The sequence below is a fragment of the Temnothorax curvispinosus genome, unplaced genomic scaffold (assembly GCF_003070985.1).
Source record: "Temnothorax curvispinosus isolate PA1 unplaced genomic scaffold, ASM307098v1 QBEX01004860.1, whole genome shotgun sequence".
NCBI classification, from domain to species: Eukaryota; Metazoa; Arthropoda; class Insecta; order Hymenoptera; family Formicidae; genus Temnothorax; species Temnothorax curvispinosus.
This window is the reverse complement of record NW_020214640.1, coordinates 14,311-38,314: the sequence shown is the minus strand read 5'-3', so window position 1 is coordinate 38,314 and position 24,004 is coordinate 14,311. Positions and strand designations below refer to the sequence as shown.

The following is a 24,004-nucleotide window of genomic DNA, read 5'->3' as shown; positions in this document are numbered from 1 at the left end:
GCAAGTGACGTAGACAACAGGCCGCGATAATTTGTCGCCCAACATCAGTGCGCGCCTCGTTATACCGCGGGGTTACCGTTAGCCAAGTGTCTAGCCACGAATTTCCATAAACCTCTCGCTGATGACAATGCAATTATTTTCGAGTACGATTTGTTGTCACGTAGGATCTTGTTTAAACGATCTCATCTAATTATCCCGGAACCGCTTATCCGTCTTGCACGAATTTTGTACAGTTAAAAAATTAAGCAAAGCGATGATAATTTTACTGATATAAATCACAAATTAAGAGGGATAAAAGTAAAATTAGCATACTTTGTGTCTATTTCAACGCATAATTGTATTACTGTGTAATATAAGATGTTCGTGTCTTGTCCTTTATAACATCGGAAATAAATTATATTGTAATGAAGTAGCTGGCTTTCATATTTACTTTAACAAAACCTTTTATTCCAGAATAAGGAAAATATGAATGACATAATTGGCTTAAAGACTCAAATATATAATATAAGTATGTTATACTCTTTGAATATGATTATGTATACCTATACCTCATTTAAATATTAACTCTCTATAACAATTATCTTTTTTGATACAGTTTGAGTTTTCTCTTACTATATAGCTTTACCACGATCAACTACATAGAAATAGAAAAGCAGGTACTTATGTCGTAATAAAAAAGGCAAATAATTCTATAGTTCTGCGTCCTATCCTCTCACAATTAGGATAAGTAGTTTTAACTGCCAACAGTTTTATGGCACGAGCTTTAATCCTTCGTAGCTTTTACCTGTTTCCATACCCTTCTCCGCATCTAGGTATTCTACAGACATTTCTACAATGCAATATATTTCCTCTCACTACATACTAGCTTTAAGCAAAAGAGTAATTCAACTATCTTACGATCTTCCTTGCAAAGGTGACGCAAGGATTAGGTGCGATTCCGCCGAACAGGCCGGCTTTAAGTTCAACAGTTTCACTTATTGCATGTTCCTAGAAATTGCACTTCGACTATCAAGCTTTCCACAAAAAATCAATTAACTTTAGTTTTAATTTAGTTTTATTTATACAAATTGTTTTTCCTTACTTTGAATTTAATTAATTTTCTCTTAAAATTTTTTAAAATTATTGTAAAAATTTAATTAATTCTTTTAAAATATCACGTAGATACATATATCACAAAATTTGCACAGATTTAATAAAAAGAGAGGACATAGAATTAATAATAATTAATTAGATAAATTTTGTATAGCATGTTGTTTAAAAATTCAATGAATTTTAAATGCTTAGATGCACCTATAATCATTCCAGATAAGAGGTTGGATTGCAAGTGCGATGTGATGCGGCACACATTACTTAAAATCTGCGGCAAGCACCCGGTCGTAACGAGGTTTGTGATGTCATGCAAACGGGTCAAAATGCCTGCCGGATCCCGGAGATCCGGTCGCAAGGACTCGAAGGGAGAAAGGATTTGCAAATGCCGCCATGGCACTCTCTGTAAATAATTTATTTTAACAATATACTCTGTACCGAAGCGTAACTATATCCATTCGCGCAAATGAAATTTTAACGCAATTGTCCCTCAATAAAGTAAACAGAATTCGCGCGATTCTCAACCAAGTGAAACGTAGCAGATCTCGTTCTACGTGTTTCCGTTTCCGCGAAAGTTTATCGGAAATATTTGCACGCCGTGAAATCGTCGTACGAAAAGGAAGTGTTTCAAAAGTGGAATCGAACTATCGTCGGAGTATATCGAATCGGCTCTGCTCGACGATAAGCGCTCTTTCGAGAATACTAAAAAATAAATCCGACGTAAAGACTGAATTAAGCTTATCGCGATCACCGGAATTGTTATAAGCCTCAATATCTGGGAATTCCAAAATATATAATACATAGTATAATATTATAAAAATTTTTAAATGTATAATTTATCATTGAAATTTAAGATAGAAGTGCGTTATTTACAGTTAATCATGTTATATGTACAAAACGTGTATATCTAGATTATTTTGTAAAAAGTATCATCTCTTTCATATATTATCTGCATGATAATTATTCCCCAGATCCCATTGAAATCCAATTTTGCCTTTCATTTTAATGAACGGCTAATTTTAACTAATCATCTCCCTGTCTTAATCTTTGCGGAGATCTCTTACCATGCTTCTATGAGACCAAATGTTGATTAGATATTTAGATGTAATATATAGCAACGGCATTAGTTTCGTCATGCTATTTAACCGATTATATATATTGTTAAACATTTCAATACTAACACTGCGACGATCACATACACTTCATGCATTCTTTTCTATAGAATAATTGATTCTTTAATAAAAGATAAAATTCTGTCCACTTTGAAGAAACGAAAGATTTTATAGTTTTAGTTTAGCAACGATTTAATGAAATTGTTACAATTGTTTGGCAAATAAATACGTTACCAACCATAATAGTACACAAAAATTTCTCGTGCAAGTCGTTTCAAAGATTAATAAATATTCAATCAGTACAATAACGATGTAAGTGTAACATAAAAAAATAATGATACATCAGCCTACATTTCATGCGGTTATACATTTTAATGTTGTATGCAACCTTCAAATCGGATAGTTGTCAATATCATTTCCACGTATAATTTATATCTCATAAGTTTCTATCAATGCAAGTGCGGCTAGAGGTAGACTAATTTCATCGCCATTACAAGGTGATCTGGTTTCAACAAAGGTATGGAGCTCTCGTAATTTCCTGCGACTGCGCGGAAGAAGTGATCGAGTGCGCGGAATGCTATTATTCTAGTTCATCCGTAATTTAATACTAATTGAGGAACGAGTGCTTTACAACTATAATCTTGAAATTATTATTAAGTATCTCTGTTTTACTTCAAAATGTTTTATCTATTTCGCTTGATAAATATTTCGCTAGAAAAATTCTCTAATGTTTTAACCAATGCTTTGTTATATCTAATTTCCGAAACATAGATATAGTAGATTTTTATTTAATTCTACACTTACAAAAGATCAAAACAAATATAATACACAAATGTAATTAATATTTTTTAATTTGTGCTAAGCAGGAAAGAATGGATGCTTGAAATAGGATAGAAGATGAGATTGAAACAGGAAAGCATTATTTTAATCTCAATCAAAACAAATTATTGAATGCGCGATACTCTATATATGTATAATCTACATTTATTTTGCTAAAATATATATAATATTTTCTCTGTTTGCATAATGACTTGTTTTTATGCAAACAGAGAACTTCTATTTAGGTCGAGGTCCGATAAGCTCGAAAATATTTCACGTTTCGTATTACATTCAATTCTACAAAACTGACAATATGTATATATGTATATACGAGAAGATAAAAATAAATTAATTTACTTAAAATGTATTTATTTAAATAAAGCGCTTTCGGAGCGCTTCATCAATAAAGGAAGTATCAGTTACGCGAAGACAATGTTGTCGAGTATCGTGCATGCTTTGACCTGGAATACGTCGAGAAAATACCATTTGACATTAAGGAGATACCCTCGAGGTGGTTTTTATCGTCGAATAATTCATTATTGAGCCGCTCCGAATTTATTTCATACATCTTGTTGCGACTTGACGGAGAAAACGAGATGTGCAGTCAAACAACCATAACGAAAAGCTCGCGACGCTTGGTGATTTTCGCGAGAAGAGAAAAAATATAGAACTTACGATATGGCGGCCCGTCGGTCGGTCGGAACGAAGGCCAAGCGATGAAGGAAAAACGAAAAGTGTGTCAGGGCAAATTGCGCGGCGCGACGCCGTCAGGCGACATGTGACGGTGACACGAGCTTTTCAATTAATCAGAAATAAACGATGTCAACGGCAAACCGACGAAAACCGATGCCGGGTACAAATGTTATTTATCGTCAAGCACGTGGCAACCCCCGTAGGATGTTGTTTAAACGATCGTCCGAATGTTATCGCGACACATGTTTTATGCGTATATACCCCGGCCATGGGAAATTTGTGAGACTTTCCCGTCAGTTTTGACACAGTTCGTTTTCCTGGCGGTTATTTACGAGGCGAGAAAAACAGTCGAAAATTAAACGGATTGTATAAACATTAACGCGCATTTGCATACCTATTGCCACGGAATAAATATAAAATATTTATCTCGCGAATTTCCTCCGTCGTCCATTTCTGAGACTATTAACTTACAGCTTGCAGCGAAAGCTTTTAGAATTATTTGATACCTCATTAAAGTCTCATCATTACAACAACTCCTTTTACATCATTCCATTTAGAAACTAACAAACAAAAGTAATTATACATTCAAACTGAGTGTTTATTGATTTATTCGGTAAATTTAACTTTAAATCTTCTTAAAAATTCTATTTTTTCATAAATAATTTAAATAATTTGTGCATTAAAATTTATATAAATATAAAATACTTTAAAAACTTGCATTAAAAATATTTGAACAGAAAAAAATAAATATTATTAATAATTTATAAAAATTATAAAAATTTAAAGAGAAAAATATTGAATTCAACTAATGTTAATTATGTTTATCAATTCAAAAATGAAAATAAAAATTAATATAATTTTAAGTAAAATATGTTTAAAAATTAATCTTTTGTAAAATCTCTCTCTCTCTCTCTTTCTTTCTCTCTTTCTCTCTCCCTCTCAATCTATCTATATCTATCTATTCAATCTTCCATGCACTCAAGTCGATACGCAATTATATCGACAAACTATATTTTTGGGATCTCCGTAAATTCTTTTAAATAATAAAAATTCTTGTTAGATCTTTCGATTGAATAAAATTGAGAAAAAAATATTTGCTTTTCGTTTATTTGCAAGAAATAATTTGAACCGCAAAGGATTAATATTATTAATATATTAACGATTAAACTTTGTATTCCACGATCGATGTGTTAATCGTATTAGGCACATATATCGCTAAACTATGTTATATATTGCTTAAACTATATTATGCTACAACTCAAAGCTTCTCTCACGTTCTTCTGCTTGGACATAAAAGCGGTATATCTGCACTTCCGTTTAACATACAGTATGATCGATTGCTTCTTTACGATTCCGTAACGGCGCTCTACCTTTTACATAAACCGCGCATACTTCGAAGATAACATTTACGTTGGCACAGCGAAAGTTTCCATTTCATTTAGATAGAATTGAGCCGCGGTGAGTAATGGAAAACGCAAGGTGCACAACCCGGAATTGATTTCTCGTACAACCAATTTCGCGAACCGGCGTCCTTGGCAGATATTCTGTCTCTCTCTCTCTCTCCTTCCCCCTCTCTCTCTCTCTCTCTCTCTCTCTCTCTCGCGATCGCACAAGTCCTACAAAAATAATCTAACCACGTAGCGTTCCGAAGGACTCTCGTGACCGCCGGCGAAGTTGAAATCCCGCTATCGGGTTTGCACCTAATCGCACGGTGAACCTAATCTACCGTGGGCCGGAAGAAGCGATTTTTCCTTCGCGGGAATGGTGGTCGCGACATGATGAAATTTACAACGGTGCTGCACATCCGAAACGAGCGTTATTTATGCTGACATGCAATTAACTTTTTTCGCCTCGCTTCCCATTTACATCGACCTGCGGTGTATTGCAGTTACGCTGTATATATACGACGCGCGATAGCGATTACGCTATATATGAGCAACAACGACGCAATCGCGCAACGTAGCCAGCAGCGAAGACAATCGAGAGACTAGCGGTCAATTATTTTTAATATCTCATTGTATTCTCCCTTACATCGCCATTAAGGTTAATAGCCCGCAGCGGCTATTTCAAGGCACGTCGATCCTTTTTGAGGGCCCATAATTAAAGTCAATCGCGTAACCGGAAACGGTCCATTAGACGCACTTGCGGATGAAAGAAGTCTCTCGATCGTGGATCCACCCGATCCGCTTCGTAAATCTTCTCGATGACCGACTTGGGTCTATGTTCTTGCAAGGTTTATTTCCTTACTTTATTAAGAATATACGAAATTTATCGATATTTCATTTCGAATATTGAGCATCTCAAATATAGTAATATTTTATGTTCGATGTTATAGAAATATTGATACTTAACTTTTTAATTATTTTCTAATTGGTTTTGCTTCATGCAGTCGCGTAAAATTAAAGTTTTAGACACCAGAATGCTTCATGTTGAAAATTTGAAAGATGCAAAAGCAAATTGATATACATATTTATTTGTATTCAAATTGCAATATCGTGAGATCGGCTCTAAATTGATCAAAAAATTTGTATAGAAAAAACAAGTAGTACCAATTCTAGATCCTGCAATTACACCCTATTTCTAGATTTCTTTTCTATATTAATTTGTCGCGTAAATTAATGTAACATTCTATGTTTTATTAAATAAGAACAAGAATTATCATGAGTCATTATGATCAGAATCATAATGATCAGAATCATAATGAGTCATTATGATCAGAAGTCGTAGACGCACGCGTATTCCTCGAACGTGCGCGATGTACACGGCGTGCTTTTGTTCTAAATACAGAACGTAAATCGGCTTTCGCGACTCCGCGTGTATTTTTGTCTGTCGTGCAATAACCCCTATATGTACGCTGTGGGAGACACATGGCGCGCGTGTAGTCGATTCATCGAATGGGAATATAATGGAACGATTCTACGAGAGGGAGGAGGTACTCTTGGTACGTGGACGATGCCACTCGGATGTTATGAGATTCACATGGAACGGAGATAACAAAATGTATTATTATTAGCACTGATATTATGCGCATTACATATATGACAAAACATATTAGTTTGATGAAAATGGATACGTGCAACATTCGTATATCTAGTACGTATGAAGATAATACATATTCGTGAGAATATTTTGTCGTTCACATCGCATAATTAATTCTGATTTTAAAACAACATTTTGTTTGAACTCTTTTTAGATTTGAAATTAAAATATTTTTTTCAGCTGAGATATGCTTTTATTTATACATCTTATTATGATACTATCAAATATATTGATGTTTTATGTTTTTACCATAAAGATCTAAATGTTAATCACAATTATTTTGAATTAAAAACAATTTGTTTAAAAAATATCACTAGATATCGAGAATAGCAACTTATTTAGATTTAATGTTCAATTTTTCAACTAAATTAAAACGTGATATCAATCTTCACGATATAAAATAAGAGAGAGACAATCTTATGGACACCTATTTTCAAATATGTTAAACTACCGTTTCTGTAAAAAAAATTGTACAACTTTCATATTATAGGGCGGAAAAATCATACGCGTAAAATAATCGACTAGAAAAAAAAACAAAACGGAAACGCACACGAAAATACACTACGAGATTCATTGGCGGTGAACAACCATATTCAATTGCGCGGGGATATTCGTTCGTATGACGCAAATGCGATTCCGCGCGCACGACTAAACGGCTGACACTTCCACCGGGCATTCTCTTTTACGCCGTATGAAGGGGAGGGAGATCAATCAGTTCTGTATGTTTGATGTTTCAATTGTATCAGTCAAATACCCGGGCGTATCGAGACGCGTCGTTTCGAGTGCCGCCACCGCCGCCGCCGCGACCGAACGACATTCAGCGAGAGTGCGCGGAGTAGATCCCGGGGCTCGATTTCAGCGCGACACACAATCGACAATGAAGCGTTCTCGTTGCTGTAAGCGCTCTGCCGGCATTGCGATGCGCGTTAAATCACAACCGACGGCGATGGAACGGCGCCGGTCCGTGCTGATTCAATTTCCCGGCAAAACAACTGCTGCCGAAATACTTTACAATGGGAGGAAGCATTTTACATGCATGACGCGGCAAAGTGCGCACGCTCGCTCGCTCGCCTCGCGTAAACCCGCGCCGGCGTGCGCCGATAGAATTATCCCAAACGCCACGAACAAAATGTAATTTGTGCGTGATCGAAGAACACTAGGCAAGGCAGACGCAGACGTAAAAATAATAAATTCATACCTCTAAGAGATTCATAAAAACTCGCCAAACGAGATCTTTGACTAATCCTATTCTTGACAACGACAGAAGCTGAACGACACATACAACTGCGTTCCATGAGAATGTGCAAATTTACAATTAAAATAATTCTTTTATTTATTCCTTTTATCAAATTTTATTATTAAAAGTAAAAGAAGAGGATAAATAATATAACTAATGCAGAAAATGGTATCAAATTTTAAATTATACTAATTACAAATTGAGCTTCTACATTATGCGCAATTATCTTTCAGTTAAAAGCTCGCAGTGCCGAGCTTTAATGGGTAGAAAGCAGGCGAGGACGCGCTCATCTCGTAGGAGTAACAACACGGAAGGTCTGCTTGCTCGTTTCTACACCGTGTAGCTTATATATATATCCATAACGATTGAACAGACTTGTCCGAGCGTAAATATAACGATAATGCAACGCCCAGCTTGCGTCCGGCTCTATCTCTCGCTTTCTTCGTCTCTCTTTCTCCCACTTTCGCCTCCTCCTCCCTACCCTCCGCTTTTACGCCCTTTGCCACCCACCGACTGTCTGCTTTTGTCTCTCCATCGATTCGTGCACTCGCCATTATTATAGAGAGATAATGCCCCTATACTCGACGCTGCGCAGATTGGCGAGGCTGCTCGTATGAAATGTGCAAAAGCTCTAGTCTAGGCAGAAAAGAGTGAAGGATGAGATATGCGTCGAGCATTCTGTGTCCTTTATTTTCCTCCTAATATAAAATATGCAATCACTTGCTTCTTAGTAGGTATATTATAGAATTTTTATTGCAGTTTTCTTATAGAAGTTTTATATAAACAATCTTATAAAATGTAAAATTATTGTACGTTAAAATTTAAAAAATATATATATCCATATACGTATAAAATAAAATTGTATATATTGTTGCGCTCGCGGTAGAGTCTACCGCGAGCGCAACAATATTATATCTTATTTTATTTATTTATTCATTTAAAATCGATCTATCTGTGCCATCACAAATTATTACGCGCAAATTACACTGACATATATCAATATCACGAAAATAAACACGCGATATATCGATACGGCAATTGGCATAGCTAGGAAAAGTATTAACTATTTACCGTAAGTATTCACACTAGCTACGTTAATTGTATGGTTTACGTCTCCATTCAGTTCACTCGCTCTACGAATATTGTCGCCAGTATGACTACGGTGAACAATACGTCAAAAGGCAATCGAAAACGATAACATTGCCGAACAATTGTTATAACTCCCAATAATCGGTGCTTTTAGCAAACTGACAGCAACAATATGCTGACGACTTGCAAACGTTTATCGCGTACAAATGTGCATAAAATTCACCGCGGCATGTGAAACGTATGTCGACGCATCCGATGAATCGTTCGCGGATCAATGCGCCTTCATGAAAATTTCAGAATGAAAAGTGCGCCGAGAACACTGAAACTTTCATATCGACGAGCGCGGAATTTACGCGGCAGCTTTATACGTATGTACACACGCTCACGTGCATCGAAAATGTGGATCAAAAGATTAGAAGTGACTGTTATATCATCGCGCAAGACTCCATCACCGCGATATTGAATATCTCATGAAAACTGTGGGCATAAAACATTTTTTTTATCGTTTAAATAACGGGATAAATTAAACCAATAAAATTTTTTTAACCATCACGAATTTATTGTTTCTAAAATTGGGAAACTTAATGTAATACGCAAGAAAAGAATGGAGTAGTATAACCTAAATTAGATTTATATCACATACAATTACGTTAAATATATTAAAGAAGATAACAGCTAGTTGCATCTTTAATTATTTAAAGTTATTTTGAAACTCCTAATATCTTAGATTTCTATTAACACGCAGCTTATTTTTTCTTTTGTCAAAGATGCCAATGTATATCGAAAGAGTTGACGTGACTCTCCTTCGCGTGGCTATATATTGATTCGAGTTTATTGATTATGTAGCTAAAGTTGTTTGCCAATTGAAAATCGAAAGTACTATTAATATTGCATCAGTACTGTCAAGCATTCTTAAGATTCTTTACATTCACTGACTTTACATTTAAAAAAAAAACGTAGATGGTAAATAACGAACACTCCAATGGGTTTATGAATAATAAGTCATTGCCGTCACTCCTGCGCAATTCCCGGGAAAAAATACAAACATTCCAACACTTTATTGATAGAGATTTCTGGCATCTTTTCGGTGACAGCAGAAATGACGAGTCGAGTATGGCTCATTCGTTTTAGAGATCGGTATATGACTGTTCGGTCGATTTCCCACGATCGCGTATCGCATTCGCGCTCGGTCTTTCTTGCCATTCGGAAATGCAAAATGTTGCCGTATGCAATTGTGGACGGTACGCACGATCGCTTGAAGTACGTCGATTTCCCCACATCGCGTATGTCACGACATATATAAAAGCATTGTTGCCCATATGGAGGAAGAAAGAAGGAAAAAGAATTCTTTTGCGGGACCGAACGACACGCCAATGTACTACCCATTTTTCTCCCCCGCACCATCGTTGCCGGATGGCGAACGAACAGATAAACTGTACGGAGTACGTGGAGAAACGACGAAGGAACGGCGAGGACGAGATAGCAAATCAAAAGGGAGCATTAAAAGTTGTCGATGCGTTAGTCGCGCACAGCAACGCGGTCGTTGCCAGAAAGGACTCCCCCGGGACTCAATAGGGGAAGCGACGAGGAGCGGCGACGAGGAAGCCATTTCGCTCATCTGCCGAGTCATAAAGCAGATACTACAGTTCTATCCTCGAAAATACATAAATCTTGCCCGGCGGCCTGATGTAATGCGGGAGAAATGAGTCCTCGCACGTAAAATAAATGATCAGATCAGCCGTCGTTTTCGGGGAAGACGTTGGTCTCCCATGGAGAGAGAGAGAGGAAGAGATGTACGGATTTCTGAGGTTGAATAAAGATCTTGAGAACATAATGACGATGATAAAATCGATGTTCCGTCGCTCGTCATGACATACATACATCTCAGCGAATTAAAATTTAAACCACGTAATCCTAATGCGAATCGATTGAATGTCCGATAAACCGTGTTAGTAAATTTTCGTGGATTATATCGTGGCTTAAGCATCTTTACGTTCGGTCGGGCAACGTGTTCAATAAAGTACCTAATATGCGATTAACCTTTAAAAACATTTATCTATAAACATTTTTTTAGTTTAAAATTTTCAATGTATAAAGGGTATTTTTTAACAAACGAACCGTTTTATTAAAATTTCAGATAATTCAAATTTTCATAATTTTAATTAACTGACTAATCGTGACTAATCGAAATAATTTAATAACTTAATAAATATGACAATTAAGTTAAATGTTGTAAAGCATACAATTGTTTTTGTCAGATAACATTTCATCCGCTGATTAACGTTATAATAAAATAAAATCCTGATTAGGTAACATACATTACACAATAAATCATAATTATTCGTATCAATATTCAATTACAAACGAATATTGAGAACCTGCCATGTTCCATGCTATATTCTATCTAACTAATAATATGCAACATCCCTCATACTTTAATACCACAAATTAATATATTGGCATAAAATTAGTCATGTGTGCAACCAATATTATAATAATTAATCAAAATTATATTGAAAGATATCAACTTATTTATTTATTTTCTTAATTTTCATACTTACTATGCAGTAGCCTAATATCGATATATTTTTAGATTTATAATAAATTCCTTTCTCATTCTCTTGTTTTCTTTATTAATACTTAACATATATACCGACATTTATTTCAAATACTTATTGTTGGATATTCATTCATTTTATTGTCTCTCTCTCTCTCTCTCTCTTCCTCTCTCTCTCTCTCTCTCTCTCTCTCTCTCTCTCTCTCTCTCTCTCTCTCTGACAAGGACTCGTTTTTCATAAGTTGGTCAAAAATTCGCGAAATTTCAGTGACGGACTTTTTATCAGCTCAGCGTTTCGAAGCGCCTATCGCACTCGTAAATCTCCTCGGCTGTCTGAAAGCACTTTTCTGCAGCACGCGCAAGTAACATCCCGTTTATCAGCGCAAAGCGCCAAGCATGACATTGCCGCAATCGCTGACATCCCGACGCCCAAATGTTGGAAAGATAGCGGACTAAGAAGAAAAAGTGGAATCGCTATTTGGGACTTTCTTACGAATTACGAAGACTGATGCAATAAAACTACTGACTGACTGCTCACTAAGCTTTGCACTTACAGTCACTTTTCTGATAAAGAACTAAGCTAAAATTGAACACGATAGTTGTAAATAGTTTTCGATTAAAACTAAGATAACTTTTATTCTTCAAACAATTATTTTTATAATTATTCTTTTTAAATAAGACAATTAATGTTAACCATGTAAATTGCTATTAAAAGAACAAATTAAATAAATCGCACATAATAATTCAAATTTGTTATTAATAATATCTATTAATACAAAAATTCGTAAAACGTATATTAAAACGACAATTATTTATAAAATTGTATTTATACTAACGATATTTTCCACGATTTATTTATTTGAGATAGAAGTGGAAGCGATAGTGAATGAGAATTATAAATTGTCGTTTCACGATATTTACGGATGATAATTATCTTCTTGTTTGAATTCGAATATATCTCAAATCGCGCTTCCAACTTTTGATTTAAATGTAATTTGGGATAAAGTTATTATCACTTGAGTCTTAAGTTAGACGAGAGAATTTGCTTTAATCAGATTGAAATGTCGTCTCTTCGACACGTTTGCGAATCCTTAATTGTTTACTGTAGTAATTATAAGATACGATGCCGTTTGGTGTCTTCCACTTTCACAATCACATTCAAAGAATTAATACGTCGACACGCAAAACAGCTCTCGCCTGCGAATAATAGTACGGCGCGTTGTACGAAACAAAAACAATACTTATCAAAAGCCATGTGCCAGTCAGTCTCACCGCTAAGAAGTCTAATGTATTATAAAATAATTATATTCTAAGTATTCTGTTTTTTCTATTTCAAATTAATTATTAACACATATATTAATATAACATCGATCAACATTCTCTTTCCGATTCGTTATTATGTGACAAAGTACGATAGAGATGTGTGTTAAAATCAATGAAAATTCACTCAACGACATAATAAATACACGATGAGGATACACAGTATGACAGTATTACAATAGTAGAGAATAGTATTTGAGGTTTGAATATCTATCATGGATTATTAATGAAGCTGATGCAGATATCAAAGATGTCGATTGTTTAAAAGCGATGACCCAAGCGGAGGATGACTGTTTTACGCTTCATGAAACTACAACGCGACTTGACAGCGACAGTGTCAATCATCAAACGTTATAGACACCTTCCGACCGCAGAAACTGTTAACAAGTGCAGTCATCCTCCTGTTTTCAAGTATTAAAGACATAAAGATATGGCATTGAGATATTTCCGTCACGTGTGGGACGATGCAAAATTAATAATAAACTATAACAACAAAAAATTCATACGATTAAACAGACGAAATAAAAATACAATTTTGTGGAAATTGATCTTATTTTAAAATTAGCACGGCAGATTGTTATGTTGAAAATGAGATAGGCATAGACCGTTTTGAAATTGTCCAAATATCGTTCATAGAATATATCTGTCAAACCGACAATTTTCGAACTTTGCTGTTATTGAAATAAAATATTTTCTCTCTTGCGATATTCTCGATTCAGTCGTAACAATCATGGATTTTATAAACAGTCGCACCGGACAATTGGGAATACCGCGATCACAATAACCTACGCTCTCGCTGATGCGTTAATATTCCAATAATATTGTTATTTGCGCTCTTATCAAAAGCACGCAATTAATATATATTCGCAGGTATGGATCGACGAACACATTGTATTTCAACTCAACCGTGAATGCGATTACTGATGTTATGGAGAGAAGCCACGGCACGAAGTTGCTAAATTTCGAAATATCGATTATTAATTATTAATGTCGTTAACGTCAAAGACGCTAATTGTCTCAAACAGCGCCGTCAAACTTAGAGCAGTTCTCGAACCGCAACTCTAACTCCGAACTTACTGTCCTTGATTACGCATGCAAACTCTAACGAGGGTTTCCAACTGCAGCAACCAAATGCAAAAATGTCTCTAATATACATATATACGTTTAATATACATATATGTATAATGTAACAATTTCATTTGAATCTTAAATATGCAAATTTATTAACGAATAGATAAAAAAAAGTTCCGTCAAATCAATATAATAATCCTTTATATACATCCAGGAATATAATGTACACATAAATTTATATTCCTGGATGTATTGGCATATAAAGGTCTATTATATTGATTTGTCGGAACTTTTTTTATATCTATTCGTTAACGAGTTTGTATATTTAAGATTCAAATGGAATTGATACAGCTTACGCGGAACTAACTGTGTGAAAACATTTTCATTATTTTCAAATTCGATACCCATTTAATTTGCTGAATCTAACATATATATATTGTACTATCGAAAGTTCAATAGATTTATATACAATTCAGTGCATTTATCTCAATTCACGCATCCCACATGGCGAGAGAATGATATATACACCAGAGTAACGCAATGCGATGCGATGGCGCGCTCGTTGTCGAGGGATTTTTCGAAATATAAATCCTCGGGATGGATAAAACGTCGGCGCGATGATGCTCATAATTTCACGGAGCCGCGTATCGATTGCTCCCGGTTCGATGGTTTCGCGAAAACGAACGCGATCCGACGCCGAGCTCGGCGCTCGGCTCACAAGCGTAATCTCTAATGCGTAATATCGCCCGTTCACGCCGGGATGAGCAACGCCAATAAAACGAGACCGGGCGCATCGGGATCGCAAACCGCCGCTACGCCGCGTTGCGTTACGTTGCATTTGTTGCGTTGCGTTTAGAGTGGCGCGCGGTCAATGATTTTGTAATCGCGATCGGGCGAACGCTCGTGGAGAAAAAAAAATTCACAATTTGATTAATTCCACATTTGTCGCAGTGGCGATAAAACGTTTGCCCTGGCACATCACGAATCGAGTCAATAAACCGTACGATCAAAAGCCACGGGTGTGTTTATGAGCTCCGTAATATTTTACGGCACATTGTCTATATGTACGTCTATATATATTTTTTTTTTTTATAAACGGTCGGAATAACGTGTCGACGTTACGATCCCACCCGAAGTGATTTGATTCTTCTCGAAGCACGAGACCTAAACTAGGAACTACCGCGATGCGAGTATTTATCTTAACTATTGTCCGATATATCTATTTCACGAAATCAGATATACGGCGAATACGTATATCCGCGAGGGATCGACTTTAAATCTGCGTGTCGTTTTCATCACGATTGCGAACTGCACGTAGTGTTGCAAGAAAGAGAGAGAGAGAGAGAGAGAGACAGTATTTTCTTATTTCGCTGTTACATCGGGATCCAGGGAAATGGCGTGACATTGCTACAAACGTGGACGCAAGTATTGTTTACCACCTATATAAGTCACTCGTTAAAGCACGGAACGGGAAAAATCTGTCGTGAGTAACGAGCGTTTATTTGCACGCGGCGTGAAAGTCGGGCGCGCCGCGCGACTGTCGTAAAATCGATTTTCGCATTCGCGCGATGTAACCAGAAGCGCGCTCTCTCAATTTTTTCCCTCCCGTTCGCATTTTTCGTGAGACGTGGTAGCTGCCGAGAGAAAAGAGATTTCTTCATATCATTTAGATTATCGACGACGCGCATTTACACGGATTTTCGCGGCGTTGCTGATGACGGGACCCAGAGCTTTTTTGCGAGGCGGCAAGCGCCTCAACGAGCGACAAAAAAGCCCGATCCGATCTGTAAAAAGATACGTTATCAATCTCGCTGGATATGGGACGAAGGATAAAGCGAAGAACACACGAAGAGAGAGAGGAGGACCGCAGGTGTGTCCGCGTTACGAAGAAGTCGCAAACTTTTATTGCGGCGTTTATAAGGGATGGGGGAGAGTGACCCAGAAAGTGAGACGATCTGGGATACTACCTGCGAATCCGTGTCGCGCCTTGAAAAATCTCGACATACATGACACTAACGGATATCTATAAAAAGCGTAGGATTCGTCGAGAAATAGGAATATAGTTTACTGCAGACTTCTCTCAGGGAGCGAAACGCGAGAGGAAACGTTGTGGCAAAAGGCAGGAAGGAAGAGAAATGGGGAGCATGATAAAGAAAATGAGACGGTGGAAACTGAGGTGTAGGTGTCTGCTCAGAAGAATACAGAGGAAGACGTAATAAACGAGATCGCGAAAGCAGATAAGGGCTGTAAAAATATGGTGTTGCGTAAAGAGATCGTAGATGGACGAGTTAGTAATAATAAAGAACGTAGCGCGAAGGAATACAGACGTATCTCGTTATCGTCTTAACAGAAATGTTCGCGTCATTACACGGCATCTATTTGTGCCACGTTAACAATAAGAAACGCGAAGAAAAATATCGAACAAAGCAGCGCGATCTTAAGATAGCTAACAAAGCGAAACGGATGAGGAACGAAGCGTGTAACATTTAAGATACATCTATAACGGTCGGGTGCGTTCTCACAAAAGCCAATATCGCGACATAGAAAAAATAATAAATGGTACTTTGAAGGGTGGCGTTAGGACGCGGACTCTTAAAGCGAAGCTTTTGATCAAAATGCAGTCTCTGTGCGCCGCTACTCCTCCGTAAAATCAAACGCGTCTTATTGAAGTAATGCCTACGTAATGATAAGGGACAAAGAAAACACTACGTCATATCGAAACAAATATAATTATATATTGTATAGTATATAATTATATACTATTTCGAAGAGAGAAGTCCAGAGATAAATGCGGAGAATTCGAGACGACGAGGTTGCTCGGTCAGGAAAAAGACCGAGGAAGTTTCCTGGAAAAAATCGAAAGAGTAAAGGAAGAAAACGGGATCGTTCGCGAATATCTTCCAAAAATTCTTGCATCATATATGGAGTGATATCAAGCAAACGGTATTTTTCGAGTATTCTCGGGAATTCAATATCACATCAAGCTATCGTAGTAAAATCAAAATTAATATTCATAACGCACAATTCCGACCAAATGATATACTCATCGATTGAGATTGGACAGCTTTAGAAAATGTTAAATGTGTTTCTGAATGAAGGATAATCTTTTGAACGTTATTTATTCATTATTCTATAAATCACGATATTGCCTAATTCTAAGAATCTCTCGTTTATAGCGCTTACTCCTGATTGCATTTTTATAATATTAATAATTGTACAGAAATATATCATCACTGTAGCCTTTTAATTTATCATTAAATAATTCCAAAACTTTCCGCACTTCGATTCCAGCGTGAAAGAAAATATCGTGGTTGTGGATGATCCAATTTCTCGCGGACCACGAGAAAACCGAAATTAAACATTCATCGCACGATTCGCTGCGCGTTAATGACCACGAGAAAAAACCAGCAACATATGGCGAGGCGGACAGAATGCCGCAAAGAATCGTTTGCGGGGAGTACAAAGATGAACCTTGGCAGAAGGAAAAAGAGAAATAGAGATAGAGATAGAAATAGATAGAAAGAAGGAGAGAGAGAGAAAGAAAGCAAAAAAGTAAAGGAAAAAGGGACAGGGAAATAATTATAGCATTATTCGCAAGGGCGCGTTGCGGCGGTGTCGGTACAACGAAAGACGGACAGAGAGAAGCGCGTAAAAAAGAACATCGGCTGTGGCCACTAAACAGAGTAATGAGAGTGTGAAAGGAGGAACGAGCGACGCAAACGTAGAAAGGAAGCCCTCCTTAATAAAAGACAAGGGAATATCAGCGACCTCACGCCTGGTCGTGACAACGACGTCCGCATCCCATTCGCTTCAGCATCCTTTGAGCGAGAAGCCATCGTCGTCCCCTCCCTCGCCCCTCGTTCGTGCCCCGCGTTCCCTCATCCGCCATGATCCACCGAGAACACAACCCCTGACAATCCAGCACGATCCGAGCCGTAGCAGGGAAGGGGAGATTATATTCCGTTGTGTCGTCCCTGCCTTTTCACGTTGCGCCCGCGTACGCTCTCGACTAAACAGGCCATTTCGTCGTCACGCGCGGTGTTTCCGTGTTTTCATTCGATGCCTTTTTTCAACAATTTTAATCGTTTTCAAAAAGCCAGTGCGACAATAGTCAAAATGCCAGCTGGATTTAATTCAAAAATTCGACAAAATTTGTATAGCCCCATGTTACTCGATCGAGTTGACATTCCAATTAATATATAGTCGGATTCGTCTAAACCTCTATACGCATAACTGTATTTTTTTACATTGCTGGTATGACAAAGAAAAAGACGTGATCTCACATCATATTTTCCTTTAATAGATGTGAAAAAATTATAGAAATCTGGAGTAAATTTAATCTTCTTTTACGATACAGAATATACATCTTCATCAATGTATGTATATAATATACAGAAAGCACACTTTCCTCGATAATGTCGTACAAGAGAGCCAAAATAAATTTTTATAGCAACTTTTATCGTACGAAAACCATAAACGTTTTCGCACGACTCATAAAGTCGAACGTAAATGTTCCTTTCTACTTTCGAGTTATAGATACGGGTCCATGCTTCTTCTTACTATCTCGAGCAACTTCCACGCACGATTCGCGAAATATGCTCGCGCGTATCTATTTTAGGAATGGCTGCTTGTGCAGGAGGAACAGTTTGCGGCTATACACGCGGGTGTCGGTACATGCGCGAACGCAGCATTAAGGGTATACAAGAGAAACGGATATGTGGACGAGAGAAAGAGAGAGAGAGAGAAACGAAGAGAGATACCGAGAAAGGGATATCGATGCATACGCGTGACCCCGATTCGAGTCACCCCCAAAACGCGAATCTCTCCGAGTTCGCAGGCACTCGGAAAATAATTAGACCCATCGAGTTCCGGTACGCGGTCTAATGAGAGGCTTCCTCGGCCGGATGCGACGGAATCTCCGCGATCTCCTTGCGCGGAATGCTAATCGCCCGCAATTACGCAATTGTATTTCAAGAGGGAAAAGCGTGGACAAAAAAGATACGAAGTAGGAAATTTGTATTACACTCGCGTAATCTCCTATAATTTCAAGCGCATCGCTTTAAACCGCGAGGACAGATTTTTATGCTGTTTTCTATTTTTTTTTCAACCTGCCATATGTGGAAATATCCATCTCTCAGAAAAATTTATATAAATTTTTTTAAAGTTTAGAAAAAAATTAATGTATTATATTTATTCTGCTATTTAATTTCCCATCCCAGATTTTATTTTTTAAATAAATATTTTGAATAATATCTATATATTCATAAATATTTTAAAAAAATATTTGCTGTCCCTTTTAAAGATTATTTTCAAAAATAACCATTTCTGAAACACAATTGAATTGTTCACGAATCACTTTTTACTCTCGACTGCCGCCAACCGAGGGTCGTTATATTGCAAAACTTATCCATAATAATTCTCAAATATGAAGCCACAGACTTACGTGTCGCGCAAGATATCTCGGCGAACAGCGCGATCGACAGTAATCCAGCCACGAGGAGGAGCGTGGCCAGGAAGAACGATCTCGAGCTGCAGCCCATCACGGCATCACTACCGATCACCACCCGATTCGCGCAGTAGTCCTCGTCGGATATCACCGACGGCGTGTCTCGAACTCTCGGCGACGCGAGAGACTCGTCTCTTCCCAGCTCAACTGAGCTCGAGGATCTCACTGTCACCCTCGCGGCGAAAACGTCCAGCTGTCATCCGCGCGAAAGAGTCCGCTCGAGGACCACCACCACCGCGTACGTGCCAAGCACGCGATTCAGCATCGACGATGCACCGCCAGGCGAGGAAGCTGCAGTTCCGCCGCGACAAAACCGGACGCCGACCTCTCGTTCGCGTCGCGCATCTCTTCGTGCATCACCTCGTCGCGCTTCCTCTCTGCGCGCTGCGGCGCGAATCGACGACACTTCACAGACTTCGCGACCACGAGACCACGAGAATCAACAATCGACACAGGACGCACCGACAAATCTGCAATTTGCGAGACGCTCCGCGTCAGGAAATCGGTGACCCAACTTCCCGACGCCGATCGCTACTAATCTCTCGCGTAGAAGAGATTCGTGACAATGGTACGTTTCTCTCTAAGGTAAAACCGGGTTGATTCACTACCGCCGAATGCACAGCCCGATTATCGGATTTTAGAAGAACCTGGTCGAATTCCCCCGGGCGCAATGTCCCCGTAAGGGACTCGTTAAACTTGGGCACTAAAGCGCCGTAGTAAGCGACGCGACTCAAATCGCCGGATGAATTCCGTGTTCGGAGAAAGAGCGAAGAAAGAGCTCGTCGATCGTTTCTCGTAACGTGTTGCTCACAGCCAGATTTAGTCTGGCTTAGTTTACGCATCTGCTCTTATATTATCGGAGCAAGCACGCTGTTTACGCTGAATATAATTTATGCGTACAATAAATTACGAATTAATGTGTTTGAAAAGGAGAGAAATCACAATATCGATAATCATCCAATATTTATTTAACGATTTACAAAAAACGTGATAATTTTATCATTGGCTGTGTTTGTCGCATTGCAATTTCTGCAATTTCTGTTTTCACGTTTGCGACGAGAACAACACCAGAAATGTTCATTATAGATTATTCGCTCTATTGATGCCAATTGTAATGCATATGCCATTTACGTCAATTGTAATGCACGCGTGCGTGTAACGAGTGTCTAAATCCGCGGTAAATGCACGCATATGTAATACCCCGCGATCGCTATTGTATTTCACAACACGTTACGACGGTTGATCAACCCGCAATCTTTAATAGGATTTCGCAGGATCCAGTCTGAAAACGCCGATCGCGGCCCGTTGATTTACGGCGACGTCTCCATTTTCAGCGCAATCGCAATTTCGTAGAAAATCATATCTGGGGAAAAATGCGGATACAGCGCGTATCATTTATCGTTCGGTTTTCGAATCGAGTGATGATTTACGCGGCTAATTGAGATATCTCGGATAATTTCGTGCCGTCGCGCTTCGGCTGCCGGATCGCAAGCGAGCGAGCGAGCTAGCGGGCAATTCGAGTAGGTACGCGTTATTCGCATCGGACGCGGGCATAAATCATCTTTCGCGTTTCGCGCAAACGGACGGCCTTTTAAATTGATCGTCCCGGCAGGTCGGTCGTACTTGTGGATTGATACACCGATACCGCTCCGCGTGCCTCGAATATTAAAAAACTCGGCCGTAAATTATCGTTCTTAATATTCGCGGAAATGTATCGCTCGAAATAATATCGGGACATTCAAGTAAATGTAAAGCGGAGTGCAATCGCGATATTATTGCACGAGAGATAACTGAGAAACCGTTTCGATCATATTTATAATCATAATCCCATCGAATGTGGTTTTTTTCTCTTTTTTTTTTTGTGAGATCTCACTTGCGGTCTCACGCGAAACGATGTTTTGATTTTCCAACCGCGTTTTTAAAACCCACATTCCGAAACAACAGATGATGAAAACACGTCATTCGCTCCGAAAGTTTTCGCGCGGTATATTTCCATTTGTGTCATCCGTAAAATTAACGCCTCCGAAACTTTCGTCGTCGCCTTTGCGCGCGTGCGTGCCAATGTGCAAATGTTGATATTTCGCATTACGGAACGGGAGAGACTACCGACCGCTAGGTAGGTAGGTAGGTATTTAGAACCTCGCGCCGTCAGAACGGAGGCGAATGTCCGAAACTTATGGAAGTGGGTCACGACGTGTATTTAGGCAGCAGCCTCCGTATCTCGGTATCGGTTTATTCCCACCTGTAATCACCGGCCCGCAAACTGGGTACACAAAGTCCCTCGTGCATATGCATGCCGCGGCCGCTTTGTCCCGACGACCCCTTGAACCGCTCGTCTACCCGTGTGTTATTCCTGCGCTACGACTGTTCCCCCCCCCCCCCGTAGCCGTCCGACGCGTAGGGTACGCACGTCGCGTTCTCTCTCTCACCCCTGGCCCTTTTCCCGCACAGCCGGGAGTCAAAATGACGTTCGGAAAAAAAAAACGGAAAGGATATACGTATATCTCGACAACGTGTATCATCGGCATTTATTTTAAGGACGAGTTGTACGTCACGGGCAGCGGAGCTATCACTTCGCCCGTAAATCCCATTCACGTCAAATCACAAACTCGCGTGCACTCTTTTTCGGAGAGAGAAAGAGAAAAGCAAGGGTTAGACAGGGAAGAGAGAGAGAGAGAGCGAGACCGTAATCCGCGCGTAGCGCGAATGCGTCGAGAGCATCGTCGGCAGGGTGGTCATCATGTTTCGAAAGCGCGCGCTGAAACGCCCCGTGTGATGGAAGTAGATTGAAAAAAAAAAAAAAAACTAAAAATAAAGCGGAGCGAAATTCGTGCGCGCGTCACGAAAATCGAAGTGCATCCGCGAGGCAGCGAATGCGAGAATAATCGAGCCGACGAGGCACGACCCACCCTCCTTCGCGGCCGAGAGGCACGTGACGGGCCTCCGCGATCGGCACGCGAATTCCGACAGCCGTCTGGAGCACGTGACGATCGATCTCGCGCGAGAGGACGAGTCCTCTCTCTCAAACGATTCTCATGTTTCCACCGAGAGCATCGCACCGTCCGGGTCCCTTTCAGGTAGGGAGCCTTCTTCTCAACGAGGAAACCTTCGAAGATTCGCCGTTCGGATATCGGAGTAGCGCGAAAGGTCGATCGACGACGAGCTCTTTCTCTTTGGTATCGCCGTATCGTTGCCAAGCGTCAATCACGATACATTCGCGCGGTAATGAGAAAAATTCAGAAAAACTCTCCCTCGACGCTCCCCAAATAATCGTTGCGTCTCGGCCCACCCCTCGAGGTCCCGAGGTCCCTCGTTCTACCGAACACACGCGGGCAACTGCTCCAAGGCCGTCCACGTCATCCCCTCTCACCGGGAGACGGCGTCAGCGACGGCAATCCTTTCGGCACTGGCTCTCGCAAGATCGGTCCACTCTTCTCACAGCATCGCGAAAAGGGCGAGCATCATTCGACGCACTTGGACTATCGCAGCTCGCAGCAGCCCGAATACCCGAGGAGCGCTGATTCGTGCGCGGATTCCACAACACCTCGGCGTCCTCGATTACCCCCGCGTCGCGAACGGACGACGTGGACGAGGGATCGCGAGAGGACGTCACGTACGGCGAACGCGCGAGAGGAACGAGACGGAACGCGACGGGTCCGCACAGTGTTGCGGTGTGTACGGAGACGCGGAACGACGAGCGAGCGAGCTTCGAGTGCGCGTCGCGCTCTCCCGCCTCTCTGGCTCCGCTCTCGGGACTGAGAGTGGAGAGAGAGAAGCACCGTCGGATCCACCGCCACCCCTACCGGCGTGGTGGCCGTTACCCCTGCCTGCCTTTCTCTCGACAACCCGCGTGCTACGTTTTCCCCTGCCGCGCCGATCCCACCACGCGCGCGGGCGTCCGCCGCGCGCTACCCCCGCCACCACCTCTCCATCCCTCGTCCATCGCCCTACCTCGTCTCCCTCGTCACCCCCTGACCCCCTCTGCTCCGGAGAGGAGAACGACGCCACCCTAGCCGCTCCTCTACGCGATCTCTCTCTCTCTCTCTCTCTCTCTCTCTCTTCTCTCTCTGTACGTGTATATTCCATTGCTGTCGAGTCGAGACCGCGCGAAACACGGACGCGTCCGGATCGGGGGATGCTTACGATATTATTATCGAGATATTCGGGCGGCCTAGCTCACGAGGCAACAGCCTGAGGCTCGAACTCCGAAGGGTTCGACTTATCTTCGTAGATAAAATAGCTAAATGGTAATTTAAAGCGTAGCTTGTTTTTTAACGTTTATTTAAAACTGTCGCATATGCGATAATTATTATTCATTTAAATTATTTTCTAAGTTCTGTCTGCAATTTTAATTTCCTGACATTATATCTGTGCAATATTAATCGACCCTCGGTGTATATTTTTCTCCAAGTGTTCAGTAAATGTGGTATCTCTCAGCTCGTTATCGTATATTAATGATAAGGTTAACAATACCT

At 39.8% G+C, this 24,004-nt stretch overlaps 1 protein-coding gene across 3 annotated transcripts in view; it reads right to left on the bottom strand.

The window, feature by feature from the left end:
• LOC112454177 (hemicentin-2) overlaps positions 1 to 23,269 on the bottom strand; it is a 325,911-nt gene extending 302,642 nt beyond the window's left edge. For all 3 annotated transcript variants that reach the window (XM_025015421.1, XM_025015423.1, XM_025015422.1), the window contains exons 1-2: positions 22,900 to 23,269; positions 19,467 to 19,999 (exon numbers count right to left, since the gene is read on the bottom strand). In XM_025015421.1, the coding sequence (XP_024871189.1) occupies positions 19,467 to 19,563 (97 nt within the window). In that variant the 5' untranslated portion in view covers positions 19,564 to 19,999; positions 22,900 to 23,269. The remainder of the gene's footprint in view (positions 1 to 19,466; positions 20,000 to 22,899) is intronic.
• Positions 23,270 to 24,004: the final 735 nt, after the last annotated feature.